We start from the raw sequence: 27,640 nt of genomic DNA on the forward strand, positions 1-27,640 counted from the left end.
ACCTGCACTCTTTGGCCCCACCCTGGCCCTGCTTTTTTCTGGTCCCAGTTCAGCATTTCTGAGATCTTCCCAGAGCCTCCCACAGCTGGGAATGCAAGGGAATACCGAGGGAAGGGATGAGACAAGCTCTTCTGGTCCCACATCCCTGGTCAGTGTCTGAAAACTGAGGGAACAAATGGGATTTGATTTCATTGATGAATTGTTTTAGTTCATCTGCTGCCACTTTCCCCACCTGAGCCTGGGCACAGCTGTCAGTGCTGTGATGGGAACATGACAAAGAACACATTATTTTCAGTAGTAAATTTTGCCCAAAACTCTTATGTGCTGAAGATCTGGGGATGATATTTTGGATTTTATCACATGGAACTACCCCATCAATAAAAGCATTTGCAGCATTTTCCTGAACTGTTTTAGGTAGTGTCAAACCTGTGGTTTATGCCAATATTTCTGCATGGGAGCCCATCCTCAGGGACCAGCTGGGCAGCCTGTGCACTCATCAAGGCTTCAGAAACACAGGAATTGGGACTGAATCCCAGGATTATGGATGAAGTCACAACAGAGTGAGGTGTGGCAAGACCCTGCCTCGGCTGGAGGTGGCCCAGAGACTCTTTACCAATGCTGCCATCTAGAGAGAGATACTCCATCTCCAGTGTGGAAAATCCTCCAGAAAACCAGGATTTCAGAGCTTTTGTGCCTCAAGAACAGGGGTTCAACCATCTCCCTTTGTGCTGGGAGTCACCCTGGACACTGGGGATCACCCTGGACACTGGGGATCACCCTGGACACTGGTTCCTGCCAGCTCAACTCCTGGCCATGGCAACTCTGCTTGAGCAGCCAGGCTGGGACAGGGAATTCCTGAGCACAGTTTGGGGCTGGGCTGAGCTCTGCTCTTCCCAGGAAGTTCTTGGGATGTGTTTCCATCTCTGTGCAGTGCAAACTGCGCCCAGAAATGAGATCCTGCCTTACGTAAAGGTTACAGCTGAGACATCTGGATCTCATCGGGCTCCTCTGGGACAGGAGTCCTGAGCTCTGGCCTGGAGAGAGGCAGAGAAAGAGCAGGACTCATTTTTCATGCAAATCTCCATCTGCAGAGGGGCTGAGTCTCTGCAAACCCCTCCGTGGCCACGGCTTTGGCAAAGGCAGCCATCAATGCTGCAGAGACTGACCGTGCTCCCCTGTTCCTGCTCTGTGCCTCACCTGGAAGGGATCCACCAGGATCCAGCTCAGGGCTAAAAGTGGATTTCCTGAGAAAATCAGGACTAACTGAACCTCAGGAGTCTCCCATACCTGGAGCTGCACCAGCCATGCTGAACCACAGCCACTTTCCCTGCACGTGCTGCGCACTCAGGGGCGTGCTGGCACTGGGGCAGCTGCCAAGAGCTGCATCCTGCTCAGTGACCCAGCAGGCAAATCCACCCAGGCTTCCCCAGAGGGATCTCTGGCCAGCAGCCACAGAACCACACAATCTTTTAGGCTGGAAAAGCCCTCTCAGACCATCGAGTCCAGCTACTCCCCAGCGCTGCAAATCCCACCACTAAACCACATCCCCAAGTGCCACACCCTCGTGGCTTCGAAACCCCTCCAGGGACAGGGACTCACCACTGCCCTGGGCAGCTGTTTTGGGGGAAGAAATTTTCCCAAATATCCAGCCTAAACTTCCCATGGTGCAGCTTCCTCTTGCTGAGTGGCCGGTATCAGAGAGGAGCCCAATCCCCACCTGGTTCCAGTGTCCTGGCAGGGAGCTGTAGGAACATTTCCCCATGGCACAAAGCTCCAAATCCCATCAGCCGGAGAGGCAAGGGCAGCACAGGCACAAATTGTCACAGGGGGAACACTTTGGGCTCTACTTTGCAGCTCCTGTGGTGGTGGGAAGGAGCAGCTGGAGGAACTGAGCCCAGATAAAGCCATGAGAGCACAGGAAACTTTGCCTCCTATTCTGAAGGTGCTGAAAGAAGCTGGGAGCCCCAGGAGAGGAGAGCTGTGTGTCACCAGCGAGCTGTTAGCACCAGTCAGCACCAGGATGGGCAGAGAGCAGCTTTTAGCACAGTTTGACTGGAAAACACTCAGTTCCATTAGGAGGGACCCAGGACTGACCTGCTTTAACAAGAGGCCAACCATAAACTCCAGGGTCACTTGTTCACACAATGCTTGAAAGGCAAATTAGAGCAGCCAAATTGTTTCTCCCCCACTAATCCCAGCTTCCTGGTTTAGTGCTGTGCAGCCAGCCAGGAGGGAAACCTCTGGAACAATCCTGCCAAGGGAAGCACTGGGCAGGCACAGGAGCACAGTGTGGAAAACACAGCTCTCCCAGCCTCAGCACAGCCTCTTCCTGGGCCCTACCTCAGTTTTTAGACTTATTTGCATCTGGTTTTTGAGGGTTTTTATCCACCCCACAGCAGAGCAGCTCCCCCAGCAGAACTGTCAGTGCAGGTGGAGCAGCAGAGACCCCTCACCTGTGCACAGGTGAGATAAAAGGCCTTTTGTCAGCACATGCAGGCTCCCTTGGAAGTGGTGCTGGCAGGCTGGGGTGTTCCACATTCCTGGGTAATAGAGCTGCTCCCCCAGGCCTGCCCAGGGACCCAGCCTAAGTTTCAGCCCTGGGCAGAAGGTGAGATGGGACACGGGGATTGCAGGATTTGGGTGGCAAAGGCAAGCAAACCAAGACGGGACAGGACATAAACTCATCCCACTAAAGTGAGTACTTCCAGGAAAAGGGCAGGAAAGTGCAGCTGCACAGCCCTAACATCAAACCAAGCTACAGCTGTCTCCAAAGTGACCCTCTCTGTGCCCTTGGATAAGATATTGCACATTAATGCCTGCAAATCTGATTATTCCAAGGCTCTTACTGTCCCCATTCAACCAAACAAGCTCATCCAAACTGGGATAAAGTATTTGTGCTTCTTTCCCACAAAAGTTTCCAAGGTAGTAAAGAAAGCCAGTGAATTATTGAAGAATTTAGTGTCCCTGTTATTCCTAGAGCCTTTTGCTTAAGGAAAAGCCAGGAGTCCACAAGCTGCCCCAAAAGTTGTGTAAGGAGCACCACACCCAACCTCCAGCAGTGCTGGGGACAAAGAGAGGCAGCAAAAGGGACAAGGGGTGCTGAGGGCTGGGGTTTATTGGCTATCCTTAGCAGCAAAAGAGTGTTCTTAAATACAGGGATAAAATCAGTATTCCTCTTTTAGTGACAGTTTGCCAGGGGAAGGGGCTGGGCTGACTGCCTGCCCCAGTGCTCTCTCCAGCACAGGGTGGCTCTATGTGATGACGGTGGGCCCGGAGCGGCCGGTCCTTTCGTGGAGCTGGGAAAGTTTCAGTGCAATGGAAATGAGAGGTGCCAGCATCACCTGCAGGGAGGAAAGAGAGGGCTCAGAACTGCAGAGCTGCACATGCAGCCTTCCCACGCCGCGTCCCTCGGCATCCAGGTCAGGCTGGGACACCCAAAGCTCAGCTCTCCTGACCAGAGGCTGCTTTGGGCTCACAACCTGAGCTCTGGGACCAGGGACAGGGATGCAGCGTTCAGAGAAAATCCCAAGCTCCAGTGGTGCTGCTGCCACTCTCCCTGTGCTGTATCCCAAACTCCACATCTGCACAGGACAGGTAAATCCTAAGTTCCACCCCACCCTCAGAATGGGGGATTTTCAGTCTTTTTTTTTGTCAATTATGGCACAATAAGTTAGGCACAAAGAGCCCACAGAGTTTGCTGGGCAATACAGAATCAGAATATCCTGAGTTGGAAGGATCCCCAAGGATCATGGAGTCCAACTGCTGGCCCTGCACAGACACCCCAACAATCCCACCCTGTCCCTGGGAGCGTTGTCCAAACACTCCTGGAGCTCTGGCAGGCTCGGGGCTGTGCCCATTCCCTGGGGAGCCTCTTCAGTATCCAACCATCTTCTGAGTGAAAAACCCTTTCCTGATATCCAGGCTAAACCTGAATACAAGAGGAGGATTGTACTCCTCCAGTGCCTACAAGAGCTCAGCAGCATTTGTAGATGATGATGCAAAACATTTACTGAACTCAGTACAAAACAGGGCAGTTTCACCTTAGGCACAGCTGCATCCTTTGATCCACTGATTTTTTTTAAAGCAGGCACAGGGGTAACACAGGAAAACCATGCTGTGGCAGAGGCAGCTGTGAGGGATTCCCAGGATACTTCCTTCACACTGAGCTTTTTTTTTAATAATCCTATTTATACTGGCGTGAAAGATACAAACCTCTGGCTCCCAAAATTCCTGGCACCTCCACACAGCTCCAAGCAAAACAGGGCTAAGAAAGGGCAGAGCTCTGGCAGCCAGCAGTGGCAGGAGTGAGGTGCAGCACCCACCTGGGGGTCTTGGTTGATCTTCTGAGCATCCTTCTCGTAGCTGTCGATGTAGAGGCGCACGGTGGCCCCGGCGCTGCCGGTGCCGCTCAGCCGGAAGATGATGCGGGAGCCGTCGGAGAAGATGAGCCGCAAGCCCTGCTCGGGAGGGAGGGAAGCTCTCAGCTCTGGGTAGCCAAGGGGTTTTCCATGATCCCCATGATGCCTCAGGTTTTGGCTTTTATCTTTTTCAGAGTCTGAGCTGCTTTAGTGTGCAATTCTGAGATTCATATTAGGGGATGCTGAGCTCCCTTCACAGAGTAGGGAGGCAAAACAATTCCTTCTCCAGCTGGGGATCAAGGACAAACGATCCAAATCTCAGGCCCAAGAGCACAAACAACAGCAAAATCAAGAGAGAAAAACAAGGATGGGACTTCATAAACTAAAGCTGGAATGGGACAATGAACTGCAAGGTGCAAATGGAGCAGAGCTGATCCCAGTGAGAGCCCCCGGGAGCGCTCGTGCATTTTGGGACCATTTTGGTTCCTCTTGGCTGCAGCCCTGGCTGGGCTCTGGTGCTGCCCAAGGTGGATCCATGGAGGAGATCCTTTTCATAAATACCTGCTTTATTCTAACTCTGTCTAGTTTCTTTTTGAGGCCAGCCTTCACAAGCATTACCCAGCACGGCTGTGCCTGACCTACACCATCCCTGCTCTTCAGGGAGCCACAGAAGGCTCCTGTGTTCCCCTCTCCTCCTGTCCCAGAGGGATTAATTCCCATCCTAACCCACACTGGAGAGCCTGAAACAAGAGCCAGGGACCGCCTGCCAGACACAGCATTCCCAACCCACTGCAATACATGGAAAAGGAAAATGGAGAAAACAGTCCCAGTTGAGCCCAGGCCAGGCTGTGCCCACCTGGTTCCTGGAGATGCTGCCATCCACGGGGTCGTTGTACTCGAAGTTGTCGGCTTTCTCCACCGTGTAGACTTTGTCCCCACTCGACAGCTGCTTCCCCACGAAGGAGCGGTCGAACATCACCGTCTCCAAATCCTTCATCATTTTGTTGGCAGCATCTGCATCCACCTCCTCGTAGTCGTACCTGCAGCCAGCAGCACACACAAGGGATTAGGGAGGGAGGATGCAATGAGTTGTGGTGGTTTGGGATGCCCTTCTCGAGCTCTGTGGGTGTTCTCTGCTCCTGGAGGGGAGGACTGGCAGAAAAGGCACATCAAAGCACCAGAACACATTGCCCAGAGAAGCTGTCCCTGGATCCCTGGAAGCATCCAGGGCCAGGTTGGACTGGGCTTGGAGCAACCTGGGACAGTGGAAGGTGTCCCTGGCCATGGCAGGGGGTGGCTTTAAGGTCTCTCCCAACCCAGCCCAGTGTGGGATTCTATGAAATGAGAGGAGGATCCATGTGCAGCACTACACCACATCCACACAGATCCCTGGGATACAGCACAGCATATCACAGGCGTTTGGTGCCAGGAGATGAAAGCACAAAGTGCTGTCTCACACCAAGCATCACAGACCGAGGGCCGGGGCCAAGATCCAACTGACTGCCAAGAATTTCCTGCAGTTGTGCCCACAGCAGCCCACCAGCTCCCTCGTGGTTACTGTGAACACCCTCAGTGCATCCCCCCAGCAAACTGCAGCTGTGACTGCAGCAGGAAAACATCCAATGCCAGCTTTGATGTCCCTTGCCGGGTAGGAGAGGCAGCAGAGAGTGGCTGGAGCCCACTCCAGGATCCCAAGCTCCGCGTTGCCACTGCCAGCGGGATTTGTGCCGCTCTGTTTGCCGCCTGACCCGCCTACCCCTGTGCTCAGCCTGCTCTGCACACATACCTTGAGTGCTAAAAGGCTGCCTTTTCATCCTAGACTTTGGCATTTTCCCCCAGGTTTCCATGCCTCAGATGTGTGCTGGCTTTTAGGTGAGTTGTGGGGGGGAAAGAAAGAAAAGAAACAAAGGAAAGGCAAATTCTTTCACTCGGCAATTTGAGATGGAATTTTCATGTAGATCTTCCAAGCTGAAAGATTTCTGCCCAATGCTTTCACAGTGTTCCCACCTCTGCTTGTGTGCAGGCTGGTTCTCATTCCTTCCCTTGCCATCTTCCATGTCTACTGCAGCTTAAATTTGAATATTTGGGGACTGGACAGGAACTCAGCCAGGTAAATAACAGCCCTAGGGCTGGGCATCCATTCTGTGAGATGCTGCTGTCACTGAAGATATCACAAATTAACTTGTGATATAGGGTCTTGAGAATATTGATCCCATGGCAAAAATTACTCTTGAAGGAAAATAATCTCAATTAAAAGAAAAAAAAAACATGCTTTGCACTTATAAAATATCCAGACTTTGGTACCAGATTTACATCTGGAGTAACAACCCAAAGCTGGACACCACAAAGGGTTATGGTGAGCCCCCATTTCATGGCACCCAGGAATGCTGCCAAGTGTTTGGGGAGTGGAATGACACAGGAGCAGCCTGATGGTGACACAGTGGTGCCGTCAGGGCTCTGCTCTGCCACAGGACAGAGAATGGGAGGTGTCAGGAGCACTTTCCTCACCTGGTGAAGAAGTTCCTGCCGTACTTCTGCCAGTGGTCCTTCATGATGTCCTCCACGCTCTGCTTGCGGGCGGCCAGGATGGAGAGCCAGGCCAGCACTGCCCACAGCCCGTCCTTCTCTCGGATGTGGTCGGAGCCTGTGGGGAGCCACAGCACAGACACAATTCCCACTCCTCACACCACAGTCCCCACCTGGTCTCCTCTCCCCCATCCCCCTGCACAGCTCACAAATGGGAAGCATTTCCAGAGTTCCGTCCCTGCTGTGTCATTAAAATGGGTCAGGATCTCATCTGCTCCAGCTCCGGCCCAAATAAAACACTCAGCGTCTTTTAACACACACACACTCATTGTTCACACATCCTTAACTCTGTTCCCAAGGAAGTAAACAGTGAAAAAGGCATCAAATAAAAAACAAAAGGCAAATGCAAAGGAGCAGCTTGGGAAGGAGAGCCTCAACAAGGAGAACATCAAATCTTTAGCAGCTGTTGTGTCCTGTCTGCCAAGGAGCACCCTGGGATCATCTCCTGGCCCAGCACCAAGGGGAACATCAGGTCTCCCGAGGAACCAAACCCCAACAACCCCAAAATCACCCCAGAACAGGGAGAGGAGTGGCAGGGCAGGGAGAACCAGCCATGGGGCTGGCAGCAGCAGGGCAGGGAGAGGCTCCATCCACCTGCAGAGACCAGGAGAGCCTCCAGCCTGCTCTCAACTGGGGGCTGGAAAAGCCCCTCTCTTGGCTAAAGGAGGATTCACAGAATCCCAGAACGGGTCAGGTTGGAAGGGACCATAGTGGGGCATCTGGTCCAACCTCCCTGCTCAAGCAGGGCCATCCCTGAGCCCAGGATTGCACCCAGATTTTTGATGTCTCCAGCAAGAGAGACTCCACACCTCTCTGGGCAATCTGTCCCAGCAGCAAGGAAATTCTTCCTCGTGTTCAGGTGGAATTTCCCGGGCCTTAGTTTGTGCCTGTTGCCCCTCCTTGTGGATTTCCCTAAAGCTGGCACTGCAAGGAGAGCAGGAAGCAGCCAGAGGCAGCCCAGCCTTGCCCTGGAGGCACAGTGGGATCACACAGCACTGATCCCTTGGGAAACCCGAGAGGTGCTGGACCTTACACAGCCCCCAGGTGAAATGGGATCAGATGGCCCAGAGCACACCCAGCCCTCACTCGGTGCCTCTGGCACGCCGGTTCCACTCTGTGCCCCACAGATGCAAAGTTTTCTCCTTCCCACTCTGGAAAGTCTCCAAACAGGTATTAAAAAAAAATGCCAGGAGCACTCCAGAGCTGCCATGCCACCCTCTGAAGGAGTGCCAGAGTGGGAATCCTCTGGGAAAGGGCTGGGGGCAGGGCAGGGGTTACGTGGTGCTTTGCACAAATCCCACTGTTGTGGATGTGGCCATAAATTATCCCCATGGTCCCTCAGGGTGGAGAGAGCTGGGCAGAGGTGATGGAGAGGAATGGTAAATAAACACCAGTCCCATGTGATGTATCAACTTATTGCTGGAATAAAATACCCAAGGAAGCAAGCAGGAATTCTGTCATGTCACATTACTCTAATTGCTGCTGCACTCCAGTCCCACTGCCTCACAGTTTGTTTCAATTTTTACTGGGTCTTTTGGCTGCTCCTTCACCTCTCTCCCTTTCAACACTCCCATTCTGTCCAGCTCCAAACAAATCCTCATTAACTTCCTATCAGCCAACCCTCCTCACCCCTTTTCATTCCTTTCTCCTTCCTAAGTGCATTTGCCACATGGACAAACCCCTTTGCATTTTAGGGCAGTTCCAACTCTCCTGGGCCCTTTCCCAATCTGTTCCCCCAAACTGCTTCAGCTCCCACCACTTGGATGTGCTGCTGCCTGGCCAAAATCCCAAAGCTCTCTCTCAGACTGGAATCACTTTGATTTGGGAAGCAGTCCCTTAGGGATGGAGAGGAACTGAGCTTTTTGCTCATACAAAGGTGGAAACAGTTTTGGGGAGCTGCTCATTTGAGATCATCTCCCATCAGCAGCTCCAGGAATTTGGTTTTATTTATCTCCTGAAGCACCAGTGCCTTCTCAATAGCCAAGGCCCAGGATATAAACTCAGCAGATGCTGAAATCACTCAGGGCAAAACTCCAGAATCTTTCCTTACTCATTATTTACCTCAAGATTTCCTTACAGAGATACCAAGTCCTCTGAAATTCACCTTTTCTTCCAACCCACAGCCAAATCCCAGTCAGATATCAGAGTAATATCTGACTGCAAAAATATTGTCCCTGAAGGCTGCTCAGCCCCACAGCAGCCTGCTGGCCCCCAGAGCTGTGATCCCATTTCCTCAGTCCCAGGAAAGCTGGGGGAATCCTTTCCTGTCAAGCTCTGCATCCCAGCTCCACAAATCACTTCACCCCAGGTATTTGGGGGTTTAAGGCACCCACACACAAGCTAAAAGGTTCCTCTGGGGTGGTGGTATGAAAACACACAAGGTTTGAGTGAGAAATTCCCTCAGGACCTTGTGTCTTGCATATCCCACCAGAGATCCTTAGAGAACAGGAAAAACAGCAACTCAGGGAGAATTCAGACCAGATAAAACTCAGCCTTTGTGCAGCAATCAGGTGCTGAGTCAGGGCCCTGCCTGCAGGGAAGGTCCCATTTCCACAGGCAGGACACAAAACCACAGGGGAGATGCCAGGGAGAGCTCAGGGAATGCAGAGACCTCCTGGGAATCCTGACTGTCCTCAGCACCCTGCTCTGACCTGGAGCAAATCCTGCTCCCATCAACTTCCCTGCACACCCCCAGTAAATTCCTTGTGATGTTCACTTTGTTTCTCAGTAACTCAATAACTCACTTAGACTGTTCAAAGGCAAGTGTTAATTTAAACTTTATAAATCATACCTTGTTTTCAGAACAGGAAAATGAGGGCCCTATTAAGCTCGGAGATTTAATAGTGACCTGAAACCTTCCCTAATAAAACTCCGTGCTCCAAACCGTATTTCTTTCCAGAAATGAAAACATTGAGAAGGTTTTCCTGGCCACCAAGAGTTGAAAAATACATTTAGCATTGCATTTAATCCCCACAGACTCAGTGATCGGGCTACTAAAGAGGCCCCCAAACTTCCATCTCCACGTGCCTTCCTGGAGAACTGGAGGAGAAGGAGCTCCTACCTCACAAAACCTTTAGCATTGTGTTCATTTCCACACCAATTCCTCCAAGCCTTTTTTATATTTTAATATTTTACAAGTATTAACAACTGCAGATGAAAGATAAATCCCAAACTCGAAAGAATAAACTAAGAGGAGGAAAAACACCATCATGGGTGAAATTGGGAATGCTGACTTACCAGTCCCAAAACTTTCCTCTCCACACAGAGACAGCTTGTTTGCATCCATCAAGTTTCCAAAGAACTTCCAGCCTGTTGGAGTCTCATACAAAGCAATCTTTGTGGCCTGGGCCACCCTGCCAAGGTAAGAAGGCCAAGTCACATCCCTGGATTCTCAGTGCTCCCAGGGGAAATGGGATCAGCAGCTCTCCTGGGGTGCCACTGAGGGCGAGGAATGCCACTGCTTTAGAACAATCCCTCTATTTCATCATTCAGTGTGATATCTGGGACATGGGTGGGACGTGCATGTACAGAACTGATACAAACACACAGCTCTCCAAAGTGATTTTAGGCTGCAGATCTCAAAGCATTTCACCAAGAAAGCGTCACTATCAAACTGAAGGAAAAGAAGGGTTGGTGGAGTCATTTGTCTGGGCTTTTGTGTAGCGAAGAGCCACGAGCTCAGCCCAGCTCTGCCACGTCCCCAGGCAGGGTTTAACCCATCAAACCTCGCTGCTGCCCTGGCACTGCCGCGCTCCTCACCGGAGCAAACACACGGGTGGGTCGGGGTGAAACCCCAGGAAAGGGGCACGCCGAGCCCTGGCAGGGCTCCCTGCCCCCTGCCTGCCCACAGGGGGGGGATTGTTACCTGCCCACAGGGGGGGATTGTTACCTGCCCACAGGGGGGATTGTTACCTGCCCACAGGGGGGGGATTGTTACCTGCCCACAGGGGGGGGATTGTTACCTGCCCACAGGGGGGGGATTGTTACCTGCCCACAGGGGGGGGATTGTTACCTGCCCACGGGGGGGGATTGTTACCTGCCCACGGGGGGGGATTGTTACCTGCCCACAGGGGGGGGATTGTTACCTGCCCACAGGGGGGGATTGTTACCTGTCCAGGGCCCCGCTGGTGGGCATGCTGCAGACCAGGCCAGAGTGAAACCCCAGGAAAGGGGCACGCTGAGCCCTGGCAGGGCTCCCTGCTCCCTGCCTGCCCACAGGGGGGATTGTTACCTGCCCACAGGGGGGGATTTGTTACCTGTCCAGGGCCCCGCTGGTGGGCATGCTGCGGGCCAGGCCGCGCACCCCGGTCTGCTGGAAGTACGGGATGCTGAAGATGTTGGCGGCGATGACGGCCACCGAGTCGGAGGGGTTGACGAAGAAGCCGTGCTTGCCCAAAATCATGTTCCGGTCCTGGGGGAGACAGCACAGGCACAGCTCAGCTCCCTGCCCAGCCCATGAACACAACAGTTGCCAGAGGTTTTCTGAAATAAACACAGAGCTTTGAAGAAGTTACACAGCGGCGTCTCCATAGCGTTTCGCCTCCCTGCTGATTTTTCACAGCTTTAAAGTTACTTAAACACAGTTTGGGATTATTGACAGAGTATCCAGCTATTTCTGTGGTGGCAAACTGCAGCAAGTGGTTCACTTCACTCATGATTACAGAGGAGAGAGGGAGGGAAAAGGTGCACCTCAGTCCCCAGAGCTGGTTAGAGGGAATGAAGGGGAATTCTGAGCAGCTCTTTTACCCCATCTCCATCAAAGGCAGCTCCAAAGTCGTACTCTCCTGTCTTCATGGTCTGCACCAGGTCAGCAGCGTAGGTCAGGTTGGGGTCGGGGTGGTGGCCCCCAAAGTCCTCCAGGGGGGTGCAGTTCACAGCTGAATTTGCTGGGGCTCCCAGCTCCTCACACAGGATCTTCTTCACGTAAGGGCCCACAACTGTGTCAGCAAAACAGAGAGGAAGGGGTTGGCTCAGCCCTCAGGCAGCTCTGCACCAGCCACAGTGCCACCCACCTCAGGCTGCTCGTTTTGGGTCCCTTCAGAACCCACCCCACCTCTGCAGGTGTCCCAGGCCAGGCTGAACAGGGTCTGGGGCAACCTGGGCTAGTGGAAGGTGTCCCTGCCCGTGGCAGGGGTGGAACTGGATGAGCTTTAAGGTCCCTCCCAGCCCAAACCATTTCAGGGTTATATGAAACATTTCACAGAATCCTAGAATGGTTTGGGTTGGAAGGGACCTAAAAGACCAGCTCATTCCAACCCCCAAAACACAGCACTTGACAAAAGAAAATAACACAAGACACAGAAAGTTTGCTCCCGAAAAGAAAAATCCAGCGTGCTACAAACCAAACCTCAAACTTGCAATATGAATTCCTGTCTGAAGTAGGTGCCAAATCCCCAAGGACCCCTGACCCCACAGTGCCCCAAGCCCAGCCCTTTTTACCCCCGTGCATGGCATCGATGCGAATCTTGAGCTGGTTCTTCCCCGAGAGCAGCTCCTTCAAGGCACTGAAGTCAAAGATGTTCCTCAGCATGCTGGCATAGGCTTCCACAGAATCCACAATTTCCACTGGAAGAGAGAAGGAGCCAGGGATCAACCCCCACAGCCTGGAACTGTGATAACCAAGTCCTGCTGCTGTGCTGAGGGTCCTCAGAGTGAAGGGCTCAGCACAAAGCCCTTGAACATCCCGGAGAATCAGAATAGGGACAGGAATAATGGGGCTAAATTAGGGATTTAATTACAGGCTCTCACTGCTAATCAGGTCACAAGTGGACCAAAAAAAAAAAATCAAACTCTGTTCCCAGTTAAGGCTCCCTGGACTTCCTTCAAGAGGGCTCAATCCTACTTTACTTAAATTTAAAAATTTGTATGTAAAATCAGATCTTTAATTTCCACCAAAGTCAATGGGAAGCGTGAACTTAATAGTTCAAAAAGTTGCACCTTTGCAGCCAATGTAAAAACAAAATACAGCATAAAAATCCCACTACAAAGAAATAGACTGAGAGAAATACCAGCTTTTATCATCTTTTAACTTATTCCTTTGTTAATTACAAGCACCAGGAGATGGTAAAAAAAAAATTATTGCAGTATTTTTAAAAAGTCTTTTTCTAATTTATTTTCATATTTCATTGCTAACTGACAAAAGTCACATGTGAAATGTAACAGCTTTCCCACTCACAGCAACAACTTTTACATGTGAAACCATGGAAAAAAGTCAGTTGAAAGATTAAACTCAGCAATTTTTAATTAGGCAAATGCACTGTAACTGCATTTTTCTGTTTTCAAGCACATGTTTTCCTCACAGAAAAAACAGCCTTTGATTTTAGGGAAGTTCGATGGATCAAGGTTTTGCTACTAAAGTAGAAACTTCTGTAGGACAGAAAATTATATCAATCAAAATCAACAAATAAATAAATGCCAGGAGCAATGTCCTCACTGGGATTATGCAACAGATGAGGAGAGGTCAGAATGGCCACAGAAACACCACAATTCCTCACCCTGGCCAAGAGGAGGAACATTTGTGTACCTGTAAATGGCTTAAATTTGTTCTCCAAGTCAAACTGCTGCTTCCCAATGGTGCCCAAGTCCACCTGGAGATCTGGGCAGATTGCATACTCCTCAATTTTCTTGCTGATTTGGAAAATTTTATCCGTGATGGCTTCAGGAGCAGGACCTGCAAAATGAAATGGGCAAGGGGAAGATGGTAAAGAATCCAACTGCAAGAGGAGTGAACTTCAGGAATACAGCAAAGACCTGGGCTGGGAATGGAAGAGGAACCTCAGGGAATGAGGGGACCAGAGCATCACTTGCTCCATTGGGAAAACCACTGCTCAGGGCTCTGATTCCTGGGATATGAACAGAAAATTGGATTCTCAGGTGGTGTGGGAAATGGATTTGTAGGGAATTCACATAGGGATTTGTAGGGATGGATTTGTAGGGAATGCACACTGTACATGTGCATCTGTATGCAAACCTTGAGACAAGAAATGCTGACTTAGAAATGCCATGGAATGGGACAGACATTGCTGAGAGCGAAATGGAGCTAGAAACAAGTTTCAGAGGATGGCCCTGCAAATGAGACTGGATATTTGGAGAAACAGAACTGTGAGAGGTGCATTGCAGTAGGACCCACGAGGGGCAATTTTAGAGGATTGGCTTTAAGGCATTTTCAGCATGGTGTGACTAAAGCTGATAGGCCAAGAAACACTTACAGTGTATTGTAATTAGGAAAGAGTTGGCTTCTGATTGTAACAGAGTGAATTACAACGTCTGGATTGTCTCACCCTTCTCATGGGACTGAAAATAGAATAAAAGTTTTTAAAACACCTCTCAGTTACTCCATCTCTGGGTCAGCAAAGGGCTTCATCCAACAGGGTGGACACAAGAAATGAAGAGCAATAAATAAAATAAAGAGGAATGCAGCAGGAAGTGGCCTGACCTCCGTTGGCAATGTTGAACTTGATGCCGAAGTCGCCGCTGGGCCCGCCGGGGTTGTGGCTGGCCGTCAGGATGATGCCCCCGATGGCTTTGATCTTGCGGATGATGCAGGACACGGCCGGCGTGGACAGGATCCCGTTCTGCCCGATCACCAGGCGCCCGATCTGGGAGGGGAGGAGCACAGCAAAGCTCTGTGAGGGCAAACCCCAAAGCCAGGCTGTGCTGGTGTGGCAGCAGCTCTCCGGCCACACAGAGAAACAGACTTTCCCAGGCATCGTTCTGGGAAAGGCTGTGAGAGATCAGAGAAATTAATGAGAAACCATTCTCATCTTAACTTGCTGCACCTGGTATTGTGAACATGTGGAATGGGTTATGGAGATTTGTTTACCAAAGGGGGGGTTTCTTAATTAACCAATGGTGATGGTGTTTTAATTAAAGGACTAATCAAGTCCAAGTGTAGTGAACTAAGGTATAAAAAAGCAATGGGTTTCATAAATGAAGATTAATCATCCTTCTGTAAATGCATGGAGCTCATGTATCTTATTGCCTGGTCCTGGCCCATTGCACTGACAGTACTGGAGGTTTGCACAAAATGGGACACGTTCCTTGGCTTTATAGTGGCACCAGCCTCATCACATGGTTGAGACAGTTGAAAGATGGCAACAGCTCACGTCCTGTCAGCAGCAGCCAAAGATTTCTTTGTTACAGAGCATTTTAAAAACTTTCTAGCCAATAGCATATTGCTAAAGCTTACAGATAATTGTTCTAGCCAATCACTGAAAGCACACCTACCCCTGCTTCACACTATGTTTGCTTGTATGCTTTCTATTAACAATACACAATTATGAAGTTTAAAACCTTCTACTATCTTGCTAAGCTTATTCTTCTGCAGTCTTAAGGTCTGTCTTGGCCAAGCCTAAAACTCAAACTATTGTTTCATGTCCTTGCTTGCTGTACTTTTGTAACTTTTCTATTTTCAGCTAGCTCTAACTTCTCTGCTCTTTCTGTTTCTGAGGCCTGCTTTCACAGCTTTCTGAAAGTGTTCTTACCTTTACTTCTTACCTTTAGCCCAAGCCCCAAACTCTGCCAACAGGTAAAGCACAGCCCTGTTCCTGCCAAAGCTCCCCACAGTGCATCCAACCCCGCTCTGTTGGAGCATTTTCCTCCATGAATGCTGCACTTGGATGTACCAAAGGGCATTAAACACCACAAAAACCAGCATTCCCTTTGGCTGTGGTATCAAAATTTGCCTTCAAAACACGCAATGGGGCAGAGAGAAGCCAAAAGAACACAAAACTTGAACATTCTGGGAGCAGCTGCAGGCTCTTCCTCGCAGTGGGCAGCACACCTCCTTCCCATTAATCCAGGGGGAGCTCTGAGATTGGATCCAGAGCAATGTGCTGAGCAATGCACCAGCTCCAGAACGCAGGCAATAAACCAGGAGGTGGAGAATTCCCTGGAGGAACACACTCCTTGCCACAGCCCCAGATGAGGTGACAGGATTTAAAGCCACACCAGACTCCTCTGCACCAGCAAAGGGGGTCAGACCCAGAACAGACTGGGAAAAGATGGATTTCATTCAATCACAAGAGGAGCATTCCCGAGCTGTGGTGGGTGCTGAGCCAAGGGCACGGGATGGCTGTGATTCCTGTCCCCTGGCACTGCCAGGTGCTAAGCCCCAGCCTCGCTGCCCGTGAGTTACTGCACGGTCCAGCTGTCACAGCCCAGCTGCTGGCAGAGCTGCACCTCTAGCAAATAACAGCAGAAATGTGAAAAAGCACTTTACAAACCCAAAGTGAGGGCCCTGCCTCCAGCTGCCCACAGCAGCTCATCCTGGAGCCCTGACTGTGCCCACACTCTGATCACTCATTTATTGCACCCCACGTTTCATTTGAAGCAGGGTTTGCTTTGCCCCATTCTCAGACACCCCTTGTCCTGTGCTTTATTCCAGCCTCCAAACCTTGCTCCTTCAGTTTCCCTGAGAATTCACGGGACCTCCAGGAAGCTCCTCTCCAAAACTTTCCCTCCTGCTCCCCAATTTCCCTCTGAGGGTGACATTCTGCAGCACCCCTGGGCATCAGTGCTCCAGGAATGCTGCAGAGGAAGGGAAAATAAGGGATTTTCCCTGCCAAAGCATGCAGCAGCTGCAGGAGAGCTGGATGAACACACCAAATCTCCTGTCCTTGCCCTCCCTGCACACCTGAACTGCTGTTTTTTCCCCCCAGCAAGGAAGGAAAGGAAGAAACACTGGTCTCCATGTGAGCTGCTCTGTGATTTGGGTCCTCCTTGGCTTCCCAAGGTTTTCAGCTGCCATTCCCCACCCATCCAATGCTGAATCCTTTGTGGTAACCACTGGGGAAGGTTAAAAGTGTAGCCATGTGCTGAACGATTTACACATGGTCCTTTTTGAGTCTGTGGAAATTTCTTACGAGGAAAACCTCAGGCTGCAATGATGGACAAACACCTTTCATGGATTTCTCAAAACAGACCCACTTTCTGCAGCAAGTTTGGGTTACAGCACTCCATCCAGGCAATAACTCCACCCTGGTTTTACTGAAAGCCCCTTAAGGATGTACACAAGGACCTCCTGCAGCCCCTCCTACCCCCAGGGACTTTGGGAACAGCTTTTCCAGCCCATGGAAGTTGGTGGCTGCAGCTCCATGGTGTCCCCAGCCCACCCTTGCAGCCCTTTCTGTGCAGGAGATGCAGCCCAAGCCACCAACCCCACACCCTGAGCACAACGCTGACAGGCACCAGCCAGACTGAGAAAAATCCATGGAAAATACCCAAACCACCCTCTAAATTCCATTTAGGCAGAGCTGAGCCCAGGAAAAGTTCTCTTTGCTGGAGAGCAAAGTCTGAGCTGGTGAAGGTGAGCCTGATCTCCCCTCACCAGCAGGTCTGTCCTGGTGTCAGGCACTCCAAGCCTGGCTCTGTGCACATTTTCCAGCTCTTCTGCTCAGCCCATACACTGATTTCAAAGGAAGACATTAATCTGCAATGCCTGAAGATTTTTTCTCCCCACAAGATGGAGAATAGATCAATTTTAAAAATAAATGGATACAATTCTCTCATCCTATTTTCCCATTCACTATTGATTACACTGTCCTAGTCAGGTTTTTTGTCAAACAAATTCCTAAAATCCAGGTCCCTTTACACAAAGTTTGCTCTGCACTGAGAGATCCAGGATAGGCAGCATTTTTCTTCTTAAAAAGCAGAAAGAAACAAAGACAAAAGCCCATTGCATGAACCACGATCTACCACAAACACACAAGCCTCTTGCTCTGCTTCCAAAACACAGAATTCCAGCACAACTGAGTCCCTATAAAGGCTGTCACTCACTTGCTGACTCTGATATCAATTTTCAAAGGCTCCCTAAGCATTTATCCCACAGCCACAACTTACACCTGGTGAGAAAGGCAAAACATGGTTGTTTCTTCTCCTTTGCCACTCTGGTGGCTCTCCCTGGTAGTTCATTTCTGAACAGTGTCAGGGGTTTATATTCTCATGGAAAGACTGAAAAATCCATAGGTGCCAAAAGTTTGGGGCACGTCAAAGCACAAAACAGGAACACACAAACCCCAGCCAGAATTTATTTTCCTTTCTCCACATGTATTCGCTGCCCAACTGCAACACTTAGAGTGAAAAACCAGTAATTTCTGCACTCCCCAACTGATCTGCCATTAAAAACATCACTATTAACAGTTGGATAAAGCCTTTGGGGAAATTAAATCTCACAGTGCCTAATTTCTGATGGATTTCTGCATTTCTCAGCCACACCCCACAGGAACTCAGCCCTTTAACATTTACCAACCCCGTTGGCAGCAGCCATTTGGACAATCAGTTCCACTGCAGACTTATTGAGGTACCTCCCATCACCTCCAACCACCAGAGAGGCTCCTTGGCGATCCCTTAGGTCTATGGAAAAAAATATACTCTGGATAAAATTCTGCAAATAGTTCAGCTTGGATTCAAAGTAGAAGGTCTTCCTCCTCAAGCCGCTGGTTCCCGGTTTCTGGTCGCTGTAGGGAGCTGTTGGCACCGTCACCAGAGGCAGGGGAGCGTCTTCCATGTCCCTTTTTCACACAGAGGCATTTAAAAAGTCAAATATGGCAAAATTAACCCCCAACCTTGACACAGCAATGGCCCACCTATGAGACAGGAGTTCGGGGGAGCTGTCGAACACCCAAAAATAACTCCTTGCACCTTCTGTAACCGAAGCCGCGTCCTCGCGGTTGTGGCAGGGGATCAATGTCGGGGAGAACGCGCAATTCCGCGCTGCTGTCCCTCGCTGTAAAGGATTCCTGTCTTCTCTGTCACCTCCTGGTTGTCACAGGCACTGCTCCCAGCCATCCCATGGAGCCCAGCAGCGTCAATCCGTGTGGATCCCCCTCGGGCAGGGAGGTGGGAGCAGCCCAGCCCCGCTGGGATGTGTTTTCCCAGATCCACAGGGCAGGGCCAGGCCCGGGCTGGGGCACACTGGGGCTCCGGAGGCAAACTTCCAGCAGGATCCTGCTGGAGCTATTTTGCAAAGTCTGGTGAGTTAAAGGTCACTCTTAAAATGGAAGGGAACACATCTGTTACCTCCTGTTCGCTCATGCGACTCCTGCCCTGACAACCTGACTTCCCACGGCTCCCTGAAACACAGGGAGAACTTCCAGCAGGAACAGCTGGTCAGCCTTTGGCTGGAAAGCCTCATGAGCCTCAGCTGAACACCCCCAGCAAGTCTCATCTGGATTAAAACCACAAAAAAAACTATCAAATGCTTGGGAAAACTGCATCCCATAATGCTGTTCATTGTGGGGCAGCCTAAACACAAACAGGAGAGACTCAGATCCCAAGAAACTGCTGTGAAGCCTCATCTTCCCAAGCATGGGGAAGGCAAATGAAGGAAGGGAAGGTTGTGGACTCCCCATCCCTGGAAGTGTCCAAGGCCAGGTTGGATGGGGCTTGGAGCAACCTGGGATAATGGAAGGTGTCCCTGCCCAGGGCAGGGGGAATAGGATGAGCTTTAGGGTCCCTTCCCACCCAAACTATTCCATTATTCTAAAATCAGCCTTTCCTCCAAGCCTCTTTAACAACACTCAGAGTCTTCTGCCTGAGCTGCTGGAAACAATTTATAGATATTACTGGAGCAATTAAAGAACAGACACTTGATGATGACTCTGTTTGTCCCACCATTAAAGGCAGGAAAAAGGAGATGTGTGCACACAGCTGAATTGTGACAGGTCTGAAGGTGCTCAGGGACTCTTTCCTGTGGTGCTGGTTCTGTCATCGCTCCAATAATTGACATCTTTTCTCCCAAAGAAGATCACAGAACCATGAAGTTTGGAAAAGCCCTCTGAGATAATCCAGATAATCCTAACCCTGCCAAGGCCACCACTGACCATGTCCCCAGGATCCTGATTTATCCATCAGCACATTGAAATGGAGTTGGATAATTTGTGTGACCCAACACACCTTTTACCCCAGCAGTGAGACTGCCTGGGATACGCAGCAAAACTGGTTTGTGTTTCATCCACCCTCACTATTCCAGCATCTTGCAGCTCTCTTTATTCCCATGCAAAGAACCAGGTTTCCCTCTAGCGGCACAGAACCCAAAATCCAGCTCCCAAAATTACACCTGGCAGGAAAAGGCCTAAGCAAGCTCTTTCCCTTCTTGCTGCCCTGGGAAATGCCGTGGCATTAAGTGACAGGAGGAGGGCACAGGACACCCAGCAATTCCTGTGGCTGCACACGGGATGTGCTGGGATTTACTGGCAGGGAAAAGCCTGTGGAGGGTGGGAATTTGTGTGTAATTCAGTGCACGTGGAGTAGACAGGGGAATCAAACTAAATTAAGCAGGGGAGGAGGGTCATTCATGCAATGTTTATGTACATAAAGTGAAGCACATTCTATTAAATGAAATATAAAATAATATTATAATAATATAATAATTATATATTAGTATAGACTGTATAATATATTATAATAATATAAATTTTATCATATAAATGAATATAAATAAATATAATAATTGTTAAAAATAATATAAAATAAAGCACAAAAGGCACAGGGACAAGGACAGCCACACTCTTGGGGTGCTCTCTAGCTCCCAGGACTTTCCTGTAACATCTGTTTGGGACAAACTCCATCACCAGTAACTGCTTAACCAGGACTGCTCAGGGGTTGGGGATCACACAGCTGCCAGAAGACTCAGAGGTGCAAAATGTCACCAAAGGTGGGTGCTGAGCACCTTTGCACTGGGGCAGGGACTGGGGAAAGGTCCCTTGATCTGTGATCTGGGAGGCTTGGCTGGGGTGACTGCTCATCACAAATCACTCAGGTCATCTGCTCCCTCCCCAGAGCTGCACCAACGACACCCAGGTCTCCTCCTGGAAGCTGATCTAACTTGTTCTTGGAACCTTTTTTTTCCAGGTAAGCCCTGCCAGTGCTTAGTTAGCCTTGCAGCTGGAAGTGTTTCCCTACAATCTGCTGGTATCTCCCTTGCTGGCACAGCAAACAAAGAGATCATAATCCTCTTCCTGGCAGCTCCTCACTAAAAAGTCCTCTGGCATTAGGCTCTGAGTGTCTTCTCTGCTACAGCAAACAGCCCCAATGCTCTGAGCTTTTCCTTGTGGTCCTGTTTCCTGGATCTCTTATTCCCCATGGCAGGTGGAGCTGCTGAGGAAATCTCCCTCTCTCAACAGCCAGCCTGGCACAGACAGGGATATTTCCTAACCCAGGTCTCCTTTTACTGTCCTGCACTTCACACACACAAGAACAGAGTTAAAACTATTATTTAACTGTTGACTTTAATGCTAGAAAGACAAACAGCACTGTTCTGAGAGGACTTCAACTCATTAAACATTGCAGAGCCACAGCTCCCCTCCTTGGCTTAGTTCCATGGTCCCTACCCATCCCCTCTCCCTGAGAGAGCTTTTTTGGGACATGGAGCCTTCTTCACCTGGAGTCTTCCCCAAGCCTGGGACCAGGGGTAGGGTTAGAGCCAGACTCTCCCAGCTCCTCACTCTGACACAAACCCAGCCTTCCTCCGAGCTACAATTTTATATTTAGGCATTCAAGCAAGAGAAAGAATTGTGAGGGGAACCCACCACGGAAAGGTCAAACTGAACAGTAATTCCCTGTTCTCATCCCCTGCTACACCCTTGGATTAGGCTTCTCCAAGGTCCATGGTGCCCTCTCCTCCTCTTCTCCTTCCTTCCCCATTCCTCTGCCAGGTCTCTGTCCCCATTCAGAGGGCAGATAAAGCCAATGTCCCCTCTGAGGGGCTGTGTTTAGCTGCAAGCTTCCTTTTCCAGCTTTGCAGGAATTGTTGACAGCAAGCAGCTGGTGACAGGCATCTCCTTCTGCTCCTTTTCTGTGCTCAGTCAAGAAGACACTTAGCCTGAAATCCTGGGCAACAAATGGAGTAAAACCATTTACACTTCATCTGTGCCTCCCCTTTAAGGCAGAATCCTACTCCCTTAACTCCTGCCCTCAGGAAAGCTCCAGTGCCCCTGCACATCGGCCATAAGAGGGTGCCAAGAGCCCTGGAAAACCTCCCTGAGCAGCTGCCAAAATCTGGCACTTTCTGCCGAGGATGACTCTGGTGCAGGCAGCCACTGCTGGGAGTGGCATTTGGTAATGCCAGGACAAGGAGCCCAAGAAAAAGATTGCAAGTGTGTTATTGGTCATACAAGGAGTGCTGCTCCCACTGCAAAACGTTTTGTTTCTATTAAGAATTAATTAAAAATCCGAGTTTGGAAGTTGCTGTAGAGATTCCAGAGGGCAAAAAAAAAAGATAATGGGCACCATGTCAACAGCACAAGTGCACTCACACATGAATCACTCCAGAAGGAAGAGACTGTTCTGTTCCTACAACAGCTGAAAAGAAAAGTTGGGTGGCAGAGACAGGGGCTGGCAGGGCTGGGAATGAATCCCCATCTCCAGGTTTGTCCCACTTGCAGGGGTTGGGCTTTCCTTTCCAGGGAAGCACACACCAGCCACCAGGATTGTGAAACCTTCTGTTCAATGGTCAGCCCCTCAAAGCATGCCCAAATCTGCATTTTATCTCTGCTGTCCAGCCCCTGCACCAGGGAAAAGGGGAGGGATTCCAGCAGGATTCCCTCAGTGCTCCAGGATTTCTGGCCCCAGCCTGCTGAGATAGAGCCCCTAGCCCTGAGTGCTCTTGGAAATCTGCACCTGGACCCAAAAAACACCTTCCACTACCCCAGGTGGCTCCAAGCTCTGTCCAACCTGGCCTTGGACACTCTCAGGGATCCAGGGGCAGCCACAACTTCCATGGAAAACCTGTGCCAGGGCCTCAGCACCCTCACAGGGAGGAATTTCTTCCCTACAGAATGCCCTCAGCCAGTCCTGCTGGAATCTCCCACACCCAGACCAGATCCTCTCTGAGGGCTGGTGCCCCAGCTCAGGACTTGTGCTCCTGGTGAGGCTTTATTTCCTGATTTTCACTTTAAACAAACTTATTTTAAAATCAAGAAGCGACGTTTTTCTGGATGACCGGATGCTCCTGCCAACTGTGTTTGTCCTCTACCCATCACATCTGCTGTTTATTTTGTTACTCTGCAACTTGTACTATGAATATGTACTATAAGTGTACATGTTACACTTTTATTACTTCAGAATTCTTTGTTGCTACTAAAGAACTAAGCTATCTCTGTTTATTTCTAAAATACATTTCATCCCCTTATATGAAGAATTAATCAATATTTTGGCCAGCTCAGGGTCATGACAGGATGCATTTCTCAATCCTGGTGAGCTCAAATTTGGAATAACACTGGGCAGCAGCTCTCCAGTCCAGCTCCCTATCCCAAACTTTGCCCTGACAAGGGGAAGGCATTTCTGCCCAGCCAGCCCAGCCCCAGCTGAGGTGTCTGCCCATGCACTGCCATTGTCCCAGGAGATTACAGCTAAATCCTGGTAGGATGAATTTCAACTCTGCCTGCTGGATTTGCTGAGATTAACTGCAAAGCACCTTAGCTCTTGCACTGAGCTGGAGTTTCATGAGTGCAGAGTTTAAAATTCCAAAAGGGCACTGAAACTGGACAACCTGACCACTTAATCACCTTCCACTGTAAACTGACATGAGCCAATTAACTTTACAGGCAAAAAGAGTCTAGGCTGGTGTAAAAAGAGGCTGTGAGAGCTTCTGCAGATGCTGTCTTCTAAAATCCACATCATCTGCAGCCAGGAAATATCTACAAGTGGTATTTATTTCCTCACTTTAGATATCACATCCACTTTAGATATCACATCTCAATTTCCCCTTCTGCCTCTGAGAAAAACAGTAACATAAGAAAGTCAGAAATTGAGGGTTTTCCTACTGGCCTGGAGGATCCAGCATCACCACATCTAACCCTGGCTGCTTTTTGGAAGAACTTTCTTTATAAGCACTTTATTCTGATGATTTGAATCCCAGGAGCTTTTACTCAAAGGGAAGATCTCAGTGGGAACTGGTCTGGGAGCTGTGGCAGAACAGCACAAAGGAAAAGGGAGCTACTAAAGGAGAGCAGTGATAAATAAATGCAACAGGTTTGAGCACTTGGTTTCTCTGGGTAACTGAGGGGAGAGAAAGGTTAAAGCAGCCAAGGCAGGAACCCAAACTTCCTGGGGGAGAGAGCAGCATTTCTAATAAAAACCCTGTTTGTCCTGCAGCTATAAAACAAAAGCAGGCACTATTTAACATGCAAGGCACAGCCTGGCACTCCAAACACCTTCACTTAGGAAGGAACCAAGGGCACAGTAAATTTGGGGAGCAGCAGGCAACAATGTCACTGCATCAGCCCGGTGCTGGTTCTATCATCACACCTGGATTTACAGTTTCTGTCCTTTTTGACATAAAATTATTGCACAGCCACAATTCTGCTGATTAGTGAGGCTCCAACAGGACCTGTGAAGATCTGATTTGTGGAATTAAAGAGTCAGACTCACCATGTGGGAATAATATCGAGGAAAGCTGGCACACAGACCAAAACAATGCTGGTAGGCTACACTGGATGCCAACCAAGAATGGCAAACAATTTCAGTTTACTTACAGAAATGCAAACTTTAAAATAAGATAAACACCCCTTAATCTCAGAACTACAAACTGAGTAGTTGCTACTTAAAAATAAATACTTAGTTTCATATTAACCATTCCAGGTGGAGACAAAATTCAGGCTAAATTTAGCATCCTTTCCTTTTATGTTGTAAAACTAAAGATCACTGGTTGTGGTCCTCAGGTCTGTCCTGTGCCTGGAGAGCACCACTCAACCAGATATTAACACCACATGATTTTAAAGCATTCATCAACCACCTCTTCATCCTCAGGACCAGAAATGCACTTTTCCAGCAGTTTTCTCTAGTATTACTCAGCTTTTCTCAACATGAGGTTACTGCATTTTCCCCCCAGACCTGGCTCCTGGAACCAGGGGATGTTTGGGTCCCAGCACCTGGACAAACCCACAGTTTCAGGAACAAGTTTCCATGTGCTGGTCCCTGTTCTGCAGGGCACTTCCTTACCATGAATGAAGTTGTCCATCCTTCTCTTTGAAGGGCAGGGAACTTCCAGTCACTTCATATTTACTATGAAGAAAGAGGATTTTAAGAGACTTACTTAACTACACTGTGGTAACCACCAGGGAACTGATATTTGCAATTACAGAGAAACCCCACAAACCAAGCATCCCTCAAGCATTCCAAAACACATCAAAATTTATTTAAAACCAGTGCTTTGCATTTGCTAAGGAAACCCTCTGGTTTTAGTCATCTCAAGAGCGTTTTCCTACTCTCGAGTTTGGCAGTTCCTGCACTGCCTTCTTTAGGCCAGAGCTGCTAAAATGTAGCAAATATCTGTAATCAAGTTTCCAGTGCCCTCTGTACTTCTGGTTACTTAGCCAGGCTTTACCTGCTGCTCATTTATCAACCCACATATTCTTCCACACGTTTCCTTCCTCCACCTCCCGTTTTTCCTGCCTTCCCGAAACATTTTCTGACTTTAGAGCCAATTCTGTCCCAGCACTTGGAATTCACGTGGATAAAATGCTCCAAGGCAAATTCCTGCCGGCAAGGGCAGCCCTTGGGACCTGCTGCAGCTCTGGCAGCGAGCTCGGCTCTGCTCCTACGTGAGTGACTGCACGGTCCAGGGGAAGATCCGAGACATTCCCAGCCCTCCACGCTTCCCAAAACACCTCATCAGCCCCCAGCACGGCTCTAGCCCAGGCCTCTGCTTCTGGGATGGAGCTGAAGTGTAAATGAAGGAGAAGTCGGTGCCTGGAATGCTGCCACATCCCACCAGGCCCCCGGTGCACATCCAAAATGCTGCACAAAACTCACACTTCATCCCAGGGAACGAGTTCCCCACTCTGCTTATTCACAGTGATCCACAGGGATCCTGTCTGTGTGTGCAGGAATGCTGCATATTCCAGCTCCCACCCCCTCCCAAAACAAATAAATAAAGCAGTGCCTGCTGCTTTTCCATCAGGGAAGGCTGCTCTATCCATCACTTTCAGAGGTGCACGCAGCACCCAGAGATGCTGGGCTATGGAATCAGAGTTGAGCAACTGCCACACATCACAAAAGACAAATTTCTACATGGCTTAAAAAGAATCCAAACCAGTTATTTGCTTCTTTATGCCCTAAGCAGGTGGCAATCAGAAATTATTGGTTTTTTTCCTAAGAAGTCAGATATTTGCAGGCATTGGGGCACCTGGGAATTTGAAATAGATACCTCTGAGATTCTACCCTAAGCACCAGCACTCTCAGCCCCTCTCTGCTTTGTGGTCCATGAGGAAGAATGCTTGCTGCTGGTGCTGGTGTCCCAGGAGAAGGGATAGTTTTCCTTTGGAAAAGGGTAAATACAGGGGAAAGCCTCCCTTTGCAAACTTGACTTCAGCACATCTCTCACCACCAACACCACATTCCCTGCTGGGATTCCCTTGGGCTGGACTAACCCACGGAGGAATCCCCAGCAGCGAGATGCATTCCAGGGCTGTGGAAGGGAACGCTGCCCCCTCCCAGCACCTCGCCGCTGGTTTGTGTTTTAGCTAGAAAACCCAAGCACGGAAGAAGAAGGAATTGGAGCAACGTCGTGTTTGCTTCCATACCTCCGCCCTGGCCAACGTCCACTCGCTCCCGCAGGCAGGCAGAGGCTGCCGGGGGGGGGTTTTCCTGCCTGGACCGCGAGCTGTCCCCCGCCAGCCCCGTCAGCTCATCTGTCACTCACCGCGTTACTTCCACGCCGCGGACGCGCCGAGCGCCAGCGATTTCCGCCGGCGCTGCGCGGCCGCGCTGCCGGCGGGCGGGGAGCGCGCCCCGGAGCCCCGGAGCGCTCGGTGCTTACCCCGTTGGCGGCGGCGATGCGGACGATGAGCTGGATGGCGTCTCTCATGTAGAAGCGGCCGTCTCCCCCCACCACGAGCGTGGCGTCCTGGCGCTCCGCGGGCGGCACGGTGGCCAGAATGCTCTGGATGAAGTTCTCGGTGTAGTTGGCATTGCTCTGGAACACCGTCACCCGCTTGCGCAGCCCGCTGGTGCCCGGCTTCTGGTCGCCGTAGGGCTTGGTCTGCACGGTCACGATCCGCACCATGGCCGGCGCCGGGAGAGTTCCGGGAGCCGGGGGGGGACCGCGGCCGCCCCGGCCCCGCCGCCGCCGCCGCCCCGCGACCGCCCCTTAAAGGCACCGCCCGCGCTCCCCGCCCGGTGCGCACCAGCCCCAGGGGACAGACAGCATCCGTGTCCTCCCCTGTCCTGTCCTCCCCTGTCCTGTCACAGCCCCGAGCACCTCCGTGTCCTGGTGCTCTGCTCCACCCGAGCCAGTGCCACGGAATTATGGAATGGTTCAGGTTTAGGAAAGAGCTTTAAGATTTTCAAGTCCAGCCGTTCCCCAGCAGCGCCAAGGCCACCACTTAACCCACGTGGGTTTTCAATCCATGCAGGGATGGGGACTCCACCACTGCCCTGGGCAGCTGTGCCAAGACTGGACACTTTCCATCAGGAACTTTTCCCTGAGATCCAATCTAAACCTTCCCTGGCACAACTTGAAGATTTTTTTCTCCTAAATGTCTCCCCTCAAAGAAAATAAGCTGGTACCTGTGTTCAACCTTAAAAAGAGAAGCTGGAATTTTTCTGAATTGGTGGTACCTGGATTTGGAACAAACTGAAAAAGACTCTGCAGATACAACCAAGATCTCTAATCTCACCTCCTCCAGGGCAGGAAAGGCAGAACCTGCCATGGAGACTTTGCATATGTCCTCACTTAAAAAATTGGATAATGAAAC

The 27,640-nt window shown here is 50.2% G+C and overlaps 1 protein-coding gene across 1 annotated transcript; it reads right to left on the reverse strand.

Moving 5' to 3' along the window:
- Window positions 1–3,092: 3,092 nt before the first annotated feature.
- PGM1 (phosphoglucomutase 1) lies at window positions 3,093–27,004 on the reverse strand. Its single transcript, XM_053949923.1, has 11 exons — window positions 26,704–27,004; window positions 14,380–14,542; window positions 13,468–13,614; window positions 12,384–12,509; window positions 11,691–11,881; window positions 11,201–11,355; window positions 10,182–10,297; window positions 6,867–7,002; window positions 5,215–5,398; window positions 4,323–4,457; window positions 3,093–3,341 (listed from the first exon to the last, which is right to left on the reverse strand). The coding sequence occupies exons 1-11, from the start codon at window positions 26,947–26,949 to the stop codon at window positions 3,252–3,254; spliced, it is 1,689 nt and encodes a 562-aa protein (XP_053805898.1). The 5' UTR covers window positions 26,950–27,004; the 3' UTR covers window positions 3,093–3,251.
- Between the last annotated feature and the right edge of the window lie 636 nt (window positions 27,005–27,640).

Source organism: Vidua chalybeata, chromosome 9 (assembly GCF_026979565.1).
Source record: "Vidua chalybeata isolate OUT-0048 chromosome 9, bVidCha1 merged haplotype, whole genome shotgun sequence".
Lineage (NCBI taxonomy): Eukaryota > Metazoa > Chordata > Aves > Passeriformes > Viduidae > Vidua > Vidua chalybeata.